Here is a 12,515-nt window from a genome sequence, read left to right as displayed (position 1 = left end):
TGGCCTATTGACTTGGATATGCAAATTTTTCGCAAAATAATTTGAGGGTTTGGGCCTGGAATGGGGCCATAGATGGTTCCGCAATCGATGTTCTCCATAATCCCGCTATTTGTTGGTAACGGATAATGCCAAGGTCGGGATCTTTCTGATTCTTGGAGTTCTCTTCTTTGATCTTGATATTGATCTTATTGAGAACTGCGGCTGGTAATGCAACTTCCTTCGTGCAGTTAGCCGCCGAGGGGTTTGCATGTGGGTGTTTTTGGACCCTAAGATATAGTTCTTTTAAATGGGGAGTAGCTTGCTTATGAGCCTCCCTGTGATACTCGGACAGCTCTTCCTTAATATGCTCTTCAGCTGAAGGGCCTCCCTGAAAGAAATTCTGACTCCTATTAACCTTACCCGGAAAGAGTCGCGAAGTTTCGTTTTCGGCCTACTGTACTCCTACTATTCGATCAGTGAATATCCTGTATCCTATTTGTTCGCTGTCTTACTCTGAAACGCCGATTGTGCCGATTCTTTATCCTGAGTATCGTGGAACCTGTTAGGGTGAAGAACAACTTTCAGTTGTTTGTAATTGATGTCCAAGTTTTGGGGAATGTTCTTCTCCTACGTGTGCCTAATAGAGGCGACGTTATTGGGAGCTGCCAAGATATCTTGAATTATCGCTTGACGTTGTGCTAGGGTGAGGTTATTAGCTCTACCTATTTCGTCCGTTACCCTATTATCTCCGTTAGTACTGGGATGAAACTCCGCCCTAGGCTGCATCGCCCCTGAACCCTGCCCTTCTAGCTTAGACGAAGATGACGAAGAACCCTCCGGTAGAATGCCCTTGTAGGGCCTATCACTAGGTTGCCCAGACATATTCTTCCTTTCTGCGCTTCTTAAAAGGAACGATGGAGTACGTGTCTTAAATAATTATCTTTATGGCCATGGTTCTGACCCCTAGTCACGATTTTGACCCCGAGCCACGATTTTGACCCTGAGCCACGATTTCGACCTCGAGCTATGATTTTCCGTTGTTTGTCAGTTGCGTATAGGCCAGGAGTGCGCGAACTTAGTGTAAGAGAACGCCATTTATGTTCTAGTGGATTTAACAGTGAGGCTAGTCTGCTAGGGGGCGAGGAAGACTAACTACATACCTTTTACGGCCTTAGACAGTCAAGTTTTGCTAGAATTCGCCGAGAGTCATATTTTAGAGGTCGCGCGCCATAGGGGTAGTTTGATAATAGAGGTGGATTTAGGTCACGGTAAGCCTCTTCAGACCTTACGTGTATGTATACGGATAGATATAGTAATTTAGCCCGTATCTCGCTTTGTTAAGGGCCGGTGTAAATTAAATCATCTATTCACCTATCTATCCGCTTTATCACTAACGACTTTCTACTTATGGTTTGCTCTTTACTGATATAAATCATTCATGGTGACTCTCTATAGCTGCTGGATAGAACTAACCTAAAATACTGCTGAATTGCTATAAATTGAAGTATACAGGATTGTTTATTTTTCGTTTAAGATATAAGTACTCTTTTTCCAGTAGATCTATGTATCTTTCCACATCTGGGAGCAGTCGTTATCGATATTCATTTGTGAATAAGCGGTGTCCGACAGTATCTTTATCCAATGTTTATTGTAGGCTGGAACCATTTCGAGCAAAATACCTATATACTTATAGATGGTGATAGTTATTAGCCTTTGCAATGGGAGAGATCCGTGTTTCGCTATGTATAGATACCATCGAAGGTCCCTTTATAGTTTATTAGGTAGATGAAACGCGCCTATTAGGTAGCGGCTTCGCTTCTGCGACGGCTTATCTTATATCAAAAGAATAAAATAAATTCCTATGATCTCATTAAGCGACCCTATTAGGAACTTGGCTTCCCCTTATTCCTATACTATATGCCCTACAGCCTTCCTAACGGCTGCTATTTTGGATCTAAGAGCTTTAAATAGGTTACTAGTACTTCTACTAGTAAGATATTTTAAGCAGAGGTTCCTTTCCTTTGGAGAACCTAGTCTACTGAGAATTGTCCGTCCTGGTAGACTTCGACGTGCTGTATGAAAGTATGTCTAAGGTATAATATAGTCGGCGGGGTTGATCTCTCTACTGGGTATTATTAATAGGAATCCCTTTAAAAGGGGTGGAATATTAGAATGCTTTGGCTTATTTGCTTAGAAATGATCCTATGATAGAGAACCGATAGTAAGATAGATAAGAATATCTGCCACTGCTTCGAGGTCTTTCTTAGCTGAATCTTTAGATATATTAATATCTCTAAACTCGGTAAGAATGACCTGCGGTATCTACTATGTTAAGGCTCCTATAGTAAACGAAGCCGGAGTCAACTGGCTATGCGAGACGTTGTGCGAGTATATCTATTCTAGACGAAAGATGAATTAGCTAGTAAATTCCAGTACTAGCTGTATGTCGAAATATCGATTGTATCGGTTAAAGACTTCTTCTAAAGAAGGGCTAAGCGTATCGGTAATCATAGTCTTTTGGTTAGAAGATTTTCTGAACCAATAAAGTATCGGGAATCCGATACCTCCGGAGAGGGTTTGTAAGATGCTTACTTCCTGATTAAGCTTAGAGCTTATATTTTCGGTTTTGACCGAAATTTCTTCAGATGTCTCTCGGTGATAACCTTTTTTATATAAGCATTTCAACGTTTTCTAAGGAACAAATACTTACCCATGCCTACTGCATTAGGCTGAATCCATTGATGTATCCGAAACGGTCCGATGTCCTCTATATCCGCTAGTGTCTTAAGAACAAAAGAAGTAAAGGATTAGGATCTGTGGACTGTTATTTATTGTAAATATAGAGAGAACCATGGTTTTTGTTCTATTAAATCCTGAAGCAGAAGTACTTGATAGCCCTACCCAAGACTTATGGTCGTTACGCTGAACAAGGGATGATCGTTACGCCGATGATAAAAATAGTATGTGTTTTATGCCCGTTTTAATTAATGCTGCTGGGAGATATAAAGCAAAGCTATAGTATTGATGGACCCCAATATTATTTCCCAAGTTATACAATGCCGAAAACACCTAAACCCACAACCTTTTGGAGAGATAATAGAAAAAAACATGGTGCACAGTCAGACCTATATAAACGAAAGAAAGCGGATCTTATGTGCTGGTATCGAGCTAAGAAGTCCTCATTTAAGAAAGCAAATGATATTTTTGTTGATGGACTAGACACTGGCTGTGATCGTTGTGTCTATATTTTGGTTATGAGTACAAAGCAATCCTAGGTTTATTATACTACGTACAATTCACACCCTAAAAAGGATTGGGTTCCTGACATAGAAAATGTGGTATGATATTAAAAGCCTCTCTGAGAGAATCGATTTACTGACATTGAATAGATGAATCATTGGCCTAGGCCAGAACTTTGGACACTATCAAACTTCGGTGATATGTAGCGGAAAAAGGAGAAAATAGAGTCAAAGCCTCGTCCTTATAGAATCATGAAAGTGTCCTAAGCCCCAATCCTCAAGCTATGAGCCATGACTCTCTTCTATATCAGATACAGGAATCTTCTGTCGGACTATAACGAAGGGTGTGAATTGAAATAGCGTCCATTCCTGTGCACTATACTAGGGTTAGCCCTCGCTTTGAATCAATACTTCGATCTCTATATACCTCAGAAATAAACTATTAGTCGAGTAGTGTGGGCATAAGCAAAGCAGCAGGCTTATAATTTAGAGATAACTGCCTTATCCATTCATCAACCTCCCAAAAGTTTAACTTATTCAAAGCGTCTCCTAGTTTATACTGCTTACAGACCTCGGAGATCTTATTGTGAATAGCTGTTATAGATCGGTTAAAGTTACAGTTATATAGTAATTTGGCGATATTTGTGTGATTTACCCCTATAGATGCAAACCATATCATAAGGGCTTTTTCTTCTTCGGTCTAGGAATAACCAGCCATCGATCTGGCCTTGGATAGTTAACGTTTTCTTTTAAATCAGCGGGAGGTAAGCTGATAGTATGGCGGATAGCACTTAGTCATATGACGATGGTCTTATGTAACCCACTTTCTATTGCTTTTTAAGAGGCTAACGGGATAAGGATGTCACTATGGTTTCTTATATATACCCCTGTATGGATTCTTGGTGCTTTTCTCCTTTTGTTGCTAGCGCGTTTATACTGAATACCCGCGATAGTACCGCTAGACCCGAAACAGAAGTTGCGGTATAGAGTTAGCTTGTGCTTGATCGGCCGGATCATTCGACATGTATCCGTCACGCGCCGTTGGAATGGATCGCCGATTATCTCAACCTGTGCCCCCACTTCTTTGTAGCGCTCTTGGTACTTTCCCCTTTATGTCTCTAGCGCAGATACCCATTATGAGTCCAGCGATTTATAATCAAGGGCACCTACCTAGGTACCTCAACGATAAGTTCTAACCAGTTTCCTCCCAAAGTCATGATGAAATGGTTACCTTCTGAGGCGAGTCTGCTAGTCTCACTCCGCGCTTAATTTCTATATGAGACCTGGGAGAACTTGACCTTGATATTCAATACCTATGTTCCTAGGGAGCGGTAAAGATCTTCTGACGCGCTGTAAAAGAGATGGAGGAACCTAAATAAGATTATGTATTATACCCTTTCTCTCTGGCTGCTATGTAGCCCTGGAGAGGTCGTTCACTGACTGGGATAGTCCTTTGTTATTGTAAGTGGAACCAGAAATTTCACAGCCAATTACCTAGTGCCCCTGAGGTGATTTTCCATTCTGGATCTATTTCAATACGAGATCTGACTAAGTTATATTGGGGTAGTGCAGCTTTGTGGTTCTTATGTTCTCAGATACTAAAGCGCAGTATTTGCCGACCTAGGGGACATTGCGTGTGGCTAGAGTTGGAGTGATGGTTCAGGGATCCACCCTAATATAGTCCTAGTCGCGTATCTCTTCAACCTCTCTCTTATGATCTGTGCTTTTCTGGATTTGGTAGCATTCCGAACTTCTGTCCTACCTCACTATTCTGAATTTATTTTTGGGTATATTTTCAAGTCGTGGTGTAGGGCTCAAAACCGTGGTGTGGGGTGCAAATCGTGGTTTGGTGTCAAAGTCGTGGTAGGCAAACAAATAAATTACTAGTCTTTTGCTCTACCTTCTATCATCTTTGATCTTTAACCGATCTTTTACAATGGCGAGGTGCGACCATACTGTATGGCTTGAGCTTTGGCAGGGTGAGATAGGGCCTCTACTAAGTTATGGCTGGAGACTTCCGCAAATTGTAAAAGGCTTACCTAATCCCTCTGAGCAATCGCCTCAGATCACCTTCTTTTTAGGTCGCTATCTTAAAGAGAAAGTACTGAGAATACTGTATGATAGCAACTATAAGGGGCTAAGACGGAAATATACTGTGAATATCCGGACTGATAATCGCACTCTTAATACTTTATATTCCTACCTGTTTACCGACTATGACCTAGTATTACAAAGCTTACAGCTAATAATAGTAGGGAATAGAGGCTATTATTAAGATTATATCTTATTAATAGGCGAATTGCTGTAGGACTACTTATTGTATGATACTATCCTAAGCCGCCTACTATTTATATTTATCGATATGATTTATATTTTTGTAGATGATCTTAGAGGCCTTAATACTATATATGATATATTATTAGTATAGGTATGTATCGGATCGGGATCTTCTCTTCTATACTCTATCTGACTAAGAGTCATTGTTATTATAAGTAGTAATAGTAATAAAAGCGTGACTTAAGATATACTTAATAAGACCGACTTCTTCTTTAAACTTCAATCGATGTACCTAGATTTATATAACGTCTTTTCTGATATCCGATTTTCTTATCTCCTATTAGACGAACTGTCTACTAAAGCTTGGTTCCTAACACTCAGCTCAGACATTTTAAAGTAACTTCATAATACACGCTTCAATTGTATAAGGAATAAATTAATATTTTTAGTAACTTATCTAAGTGACCTATTTAAATTGGCCACTTAACAAATATGTTATATTCCTTCTGGTTAATTCGATTTTATCGCTGCTACCAGGTAGTAAAATTCCCTCGATAGAGCTTTTAGTTCCTACCTCACTAACTTCCTGAAATTAAGTGGGAAGGCTACCTTACCCTACGATGGTATAGTATCTTATATCGCCTCTGCTATCCTGATAGACATATATCCCCTAGGAATATATTGTTAGTAACTCTTTCCCTTAGATATACCTATATAGCTTATGACTAATAATACTATAGTGTTTTCTCCTAAAATAATATTTGAAAGGCTCTACTACGATATATACTATCTAGTATATCGAATGGTATATAGTATAGATAAGCTTGTAAGAATCTAATGTGAACGAATTAGAGATTGTCTTTAAATCCTATTTAACTATATGATAGTAGGATATATGTGGTCTGCCGCTGTTTATAAAGATAATTTAAGAGGCTAAAATAAGTACTAGGGATAGCTGAAGTCTAATAGGATATATTTTATATATATTAGGCGAAGTCTAGAGTATATACTCCTATACGGCTACTCTATCTATGATATCTATATTAAGATCTTCGGGGAGCTTTCTATATCGGTAGAGGAAGAATATGTTATTCTAAGATACAAACTTTATAGAGCTAAAAAGCTTCTTACAGTTTATATGAAACTAGCTACTTGTGCTACTCGCGTTTTAAGTATTAATAGCGGTAGACCACGTAGCATTATCCCCCTTAAGAATCTCAAGATCTTATAAGGGCTCTTAGGGCCTGACATTTCTCTTTATAATATAATTGACCTTACAGTTAGCTGTAGCTCTAGTAGGCTAATAGTACTATCTAAATTTATTCTTCGTATAGATATCATATCTTATAAAGAACTCTTTCAGGATTTGGCCAAGAAGGTACTTTCACTAATAAAGAAAAAGTACCTACTCCGATCATAGCTCTCTAATAGTCTATATAATACTAAAGCTCTTAAAAGTACTCTCTAGGATCACTACAGCCTAACTAGGAGAATGTTTGATATACTATAAGCTTATTTATTATCTGGGAAAGTAGCTGTATCGGCAAGTGAGATTAAGGCAGGTATACCGTTTATATTCATAAATTATAATAGCGTAGTACCCTACAGAGTCTAATCAGGTCTATTATCTAAAATTATTCTTATTAAGCTAAAAATTATACTAAGGTCTTTATAGTATACGGTAGGCTTAGACCTAATAGTAAGAGTAAGCTATTTATCTAGTAAGTGTAAGTAGATTTATCTAAGCTCCTACAGTATATACTTCTTATTAATATATCCTAGAGGTTGTACTACTATAGCTGTACCATAGTAAGTGACTATTTACTAACTCTCTTAATTTAATATTGACCCGCTATAGGCTGTTCCCTACCATTAAGATCCCTAGGCTTAGAGCCTTCTAAGATAGCGGTATAAGAAGATATAATAATCCTATCAATCTAGCTTTGTCTAAGGCAAAATATCTATGGCCTAATTGCCCTAACCCAGATATTTTCATTTCTCTCGGAACAGGATCTATTACCTACAGCTAGTCTCTAATAGTTTCTAAATTCCGTAATATATTTCTCGATAGATGGCTTCCGCGTGTGTATCGATCAGTATCTTTATCTTTTAAAGGATAAAATAACTAGAGGGAGTTCCTAGGTGTGATAGATAAAAAGATTCGAGACAACTACTTCCGCTTTAACTTACCGATTCCTGGCGGACTGCCTAGATTAGATAATACTGAATGTATGGATAGACTGTCTAGTCTTGTTTATACTAATATATTACTAAGTGATCGGATATAGATAGAGGTAGCTATATTATTACTAGCTATATCCTTCTTCTTTTACTTAGATACTAAGCTAGAATACTTCTCTGGTCTACTATAATGTACTGGTTCAATTCGATGCTGTGCTCTAGTACAATATATTATTAAATGTCTAGATAAATTGGATTCTACCCCTAAAGAATTCTATAAGGATATAATTAATCTAGGACTTTTATTGACCACTAATGATATTTGCCAATATTGCGACCGATATTTCCGACTAGTTCGATTTATTATCCAAGATATCGGAGATATAATAACGCTATTACTGCGGTTCGGCGGCGAGTAATACCATCTTAGCGCATTTCTAAATAATATGCAATGGTTTACCGAGTAGTAAGGGCTTGAGTAGAGTTTTGGATCTCTAGACCATTATGCAAACTTCTTGTAGAGGGGTTGTCCTATATGCGAAGGACAATAAGCCGGGAGACCTAGGAAGAGGAAATATATAGATATCTGATATTATTTCTGATCTTTCTTAAGGGCAGCTAGGCATTGTAAGAGTGCTGTGTTATATTCCTCTAACGTTTGTTGTAGAAATTGATTTTGCTTTTTTAATTTATCGATAGTTTTCTGGTCTTCTATATACAGTCTTCGTAGAGATTGGAAGTTGCTAAGTAGCTTTGCGGGGTCTATATCTGTGGCAAATTAGATACTTTAATAATTGATATCGCAAGAGCGTGTACTATTGGCAATCTGGGCTAATTCTATGATTTCTAAAAAAAAAGGTTCTCTCGAGGCGGGCGGAAGGGTCCTGGAAAGCAACCTATGGAAGCGCTTCAGTCTTTTAAGAGTGATAAGATGTGATAACTAGATGTATGTGATTAACCCAAAATGTACCAAGGACTTGTGTTGGCAGTATGTTAGACTCATCATAGAGCCGCTTTGAAGACCACGCTTTTTTTAGCAGTGGCTAGCTAGTAAATTGTGGTTCGAAAAGATTTAAAAGACGGAGTAATACACTAGATGACTTTATTTACCTTAACTACTACTTATTTCAAGATCAACTATAGAAAGTTTCACTGATGAACAGTTTGAGCGCCTTTTGGAAGGCCTGGATCAGAGCAGCGACATTCAGCCGTTTGAAACCTTTCTGAGTAACCTAGAAGAGATGCCCGATATCGTACCGTTTAACTCTTTTTATGATCTAACACTGGTACTAATTGCAAATGATCCGGAAAGCCTGCTCTCCTTTCTCCCTCTCCCGCTAATTGAAGAGGAGGTGTCCTCTTCCCCCGATACGTTACCTTGTCTACGATTGGATGAACTGTCTTCGGTATATTCTATCCCTACGTCTGCGCCCGAGATAAATGAGGCTCTAGAGATGGTATATTGGGTAAAGTTCCTAGTCGAATCACAGAGGTCGCAGTAAGAGGCTATGAAGCTAGAGTGAGTTGGATATCTCTACTAGTCGTTCTTTTGTTTTTGGATATTCTAATAATGAATAAAAAACAGATTAGATGCAATGAAGTCGTGAGTCATGGTATCCCGTTTTACTATGGTTGCTATAAAATGCTAATATTTTTGAAGTACTGTCGAAAAAATCCGGAAGTACCAATTAGAAATCCTTAATCCCTGGGTTGAGGATGTCCACAATGCACTTCGAGGGCTAGGGTGTTTAGGGGATGAGCCCCCAGCCTCTGTAACCGACGGCGAGTTTGACATTAATATCATTGATCGCCCGTGAGTAGAGCGTTGGGTGGACTATTGATTGTCTTTGATCTAATTTTTATTACTTTTGCTGGTCATCTCTTTGTTCTCTTGTGTATTGCTTTTTGCGGCCTATTTGTTGGTACTGTGAGGGGAAGCAAGTTTTTGCCTCTCATTGTCAATGAAATATGATAGGCTGATCACCTGAAATTACTTTCCTATGTAAGGATTCCGATCCTATAGGATAAAGTCCTGTATCTAATCATAATTATAAGACGCTAACTAGTTCTATAGACTTTATGATGGCGTCTTTTCAAGGCGCCATATACCAGGATTTCAGTGGTTGTCGTTGTCCCGTGCGATGGTAGACTTGCTGCGCAACTCCTGCGCAACAGTGCAGCACAGTTTTTCAACTTAGCTCATGAGATAGATAAAGGGACCTGACCGTAGGTCTTGGATTTTTTTTTGGACATGTCTGGTGCTTCTGATATGGCGGGCGTTATATGGACCGAAGAAGAGACAGCAGTGCTGCTTGTTTTTGCAATGTGGGGCTATAAGCATGAGGCAATCGCAGAAATTCTGACTAATCGACGGGCGGAGGTCCGAGGTATTCTTAACACAGATTTCTTGCCGTCATATATGCGGACAGTGTCGGCTGTGTGTAATAAATTGACTGAGGTTCGAGCCCGAAACCCTTAACTCTGGTTGAAGGAAAAGGGATGGGATCGAGATGCGGTCCTGATATATCTTTGCTAATCGACGGTCGACCACGCCCAATTAAACCGACTCTTGAATTTAACTGCTACTGACGTTAATATACTTAACCGAGTATGTGTTCTGAAAGATCCAACTAAGTTAAGAAGTACTGACTAGTTGCTTAGAGAGATAATGTGTGTTGAATCCGAGTTATAGTACGGTCTAAGGGATATAGCGCGGATGGTACGAGCTGAGATCGAACATAATCACGTAGCCTTATTCTGCGCTGGGCTATAGCGTTCATTTATATATATGTATTCGCCCCAACTCTCGCCAAGGTGGTATCTTCCTTGAATGGTATATCAATGTGGCTCTGTAAAAGAAGAGAGTGCACGGTTTGTGAGGGTAGATGTTTTCAGGTAAATGAATGGTCATTACTGCTACTGCTGCTGCTGCTAGACGGCTCTATGACCCTGATCTTGGAGTTCGTAGATGTTACTATAAAGCGGCCACTTATAAGAGGCACCGTTGGATTCCGATAGGCTATAGTAAAATGATACCATCGCGTTATCCATTTTAATAGCAATTGCTCTTGGGAATAGTAAATAGTTATAGAAAAAGGTTTGAGTGGAAAATACCTACGATCGTAGTTGAGGACGCAGATAAGGGTTAAATTATGTTTACGCTTCGTGAGGAGCCAAAAATATAGGGAAGGGTGGTAAGGGAAGCCCTATTTATACCAGAATGTTCAATGTGCCCGAAGAACCCTGTTATTAGACTACGACTTTATGAGTAATACTACTAGCCTATCATGTGTATCCTAGCTCCTTTATATTGGCTGTTCAGACATTGACGAAGAGATTGGTACTATAAGCGGGAGTCTGTGTCCTTTGCAAGGCCATATAGTCCAGAATCCTCCGCCGTCATCCTTATACCTAGAACTTGAACGTTACTAACTGCTTTACCTAGGGCTTGAATCTTTCGAACCGCAGTCTCCTCGATTTCCGCAAAAGTTTCCTGAACGGAGCTATATGATAGCATAGCTCCCCGTTCCTTTCTTTCCTGGCACACTCCGTTGACAATTTTGATCATAATATCTTCCGACAGAGACCGGTTATCTTTCCACTTCGCAGCTGGGGTCTGTAGTATCATTTCCAGTATTTCCGCGCTTCTGGCTTGTGTATTTTCTGCCGCGACAAGTGCAGCTTCACTCAAATCCTGGTAGCTTATAGTATGGCAAATTATCCAGCTCACCCTAAGGATGCAATTTTGTGCTGCGGTATATGTCAGGACGCGCTTAGTCTTACTTAGTGATAAAAAAGCGACGAGATGTGAGCACTAAAACGGAAAGGGAAAGGTCTCGAGTGCCAGGTATTATCCGGTACATAACTATGTAGTTAGTACATATGTATTACCATAATGAAGTGTATCATTGGCTGTAGAAATCCCCTAATATGCTTGGCTGATGTATATCCCGCAATAATAAATTCAGTCAATTAACATGCTTCTAGTTTAAAGAGATTATTCCAGAATACACATACTTTAGTATATTAACATATGTCAAGAGATTTCCGCTAGGGCTATATGTGCTTAGACCCTTAAGGCCTGGATACGGCGGGACTCTGGCTAGGAGTAGATTGTGTCATGGAGCTTTCCGGAGGGTTGGTGACCGCGGCTTAAAAGCCAATTTAACATAGGCTCCGGTTTTGTTCGATCCACTATCTCCAACCAACCAGGTGATGCGTTTCTAGGATAAGGTTTTCCCAGATCTAGGCCTGAGCCTAATAACTCGTTTGCAAGGTCTACATCGGTAAATTGCTATATATTTCTCATTTTATCTGGCCTAAGCGAGGTAAGGCCATTGTCGGCTAATGGCTTAAGTCGTTCCCAGCAACACTGAAACCATCTTTGATTCTATGTAGAGGCCTGAAAGATTGTGTATGGCTCTCCATTCGCTTCCCCCGTCAGAGTGGGACTCAAAAGATCTTTGGGTTCCATCGAAGACACCAGGCGTTGTATCAAGAAGTCGTCTTGGTCGCTTGTTGAGCTGCTCACGAATCTTTTGACTTTCTTGCGACTTACCAGCAATCCTTATGATGAGATTTGCTGGCATGTCAACACGGTTACCGGAGACAGTATGCGGGGAAGCGAGGACATGAGTCTGCCTTCAATGACTTCATTGGTAATATTAACGAACCGTTTCAGTGCAACCTGCCTTCTATTAGATCGACAAATATACCAAAAACCTCGAGTTATGAATCACCTTGTAGTAAGCTAGCATATAGTCCAACGATTCAGTAGATGCAAAACGTACCATATCTGGTTCCGATTGCTGCGACAGTGATTTGAATGCTCCACGCAGT

The 12,515-nt window shown here is 39.7% G+C and overlaps 1 protein-coding gene across 1 annotated transcript; it reads left to right on the top strand.

Moving 5' to 3' along the window:
• Window positions 1–9,271: 9,271 nt before the first annotated feature.
• On the top strand, window positions 9,272–9,493 carry N7518_002762 (uncharacterized protein; the record flags this gene model as incomplete). Its single annotated transcript, XM_057183690.1, has 2 exons — window positions 9,272–9,279; window positions 9,337–9,493. 2 exons carry the CDS (start codon window positions 9,272–9,274, stop codon window positions 9,491–9,493), a joined length of 165 nt encoding a protein of 54 aa, XP_057045140.1.
• Between the last annotated feature and the right edge of the window lie 3,022 nt (window positions 9,494–12,515).

Source organism: Penicillium psychrosexuale (genome assembly GCF_028828465.1).
Source record: "Penicillium psychrosexuale strain IBT 29551 chromosome Unknown utg000002l, whole genome shotgun sequence".
NCBI classification, from domain to species: Eukaryota; Fungi; Ascomycota; class Eurotiomycetes; order Eurotiales; family Aspergillaceae; genus Penicillium; species Penicillium psychrosexuale.
Note: the sequence above shows the minus strand (reverse complement) of the source record. Positions and strands in the feature narration are given on the sequence as shown.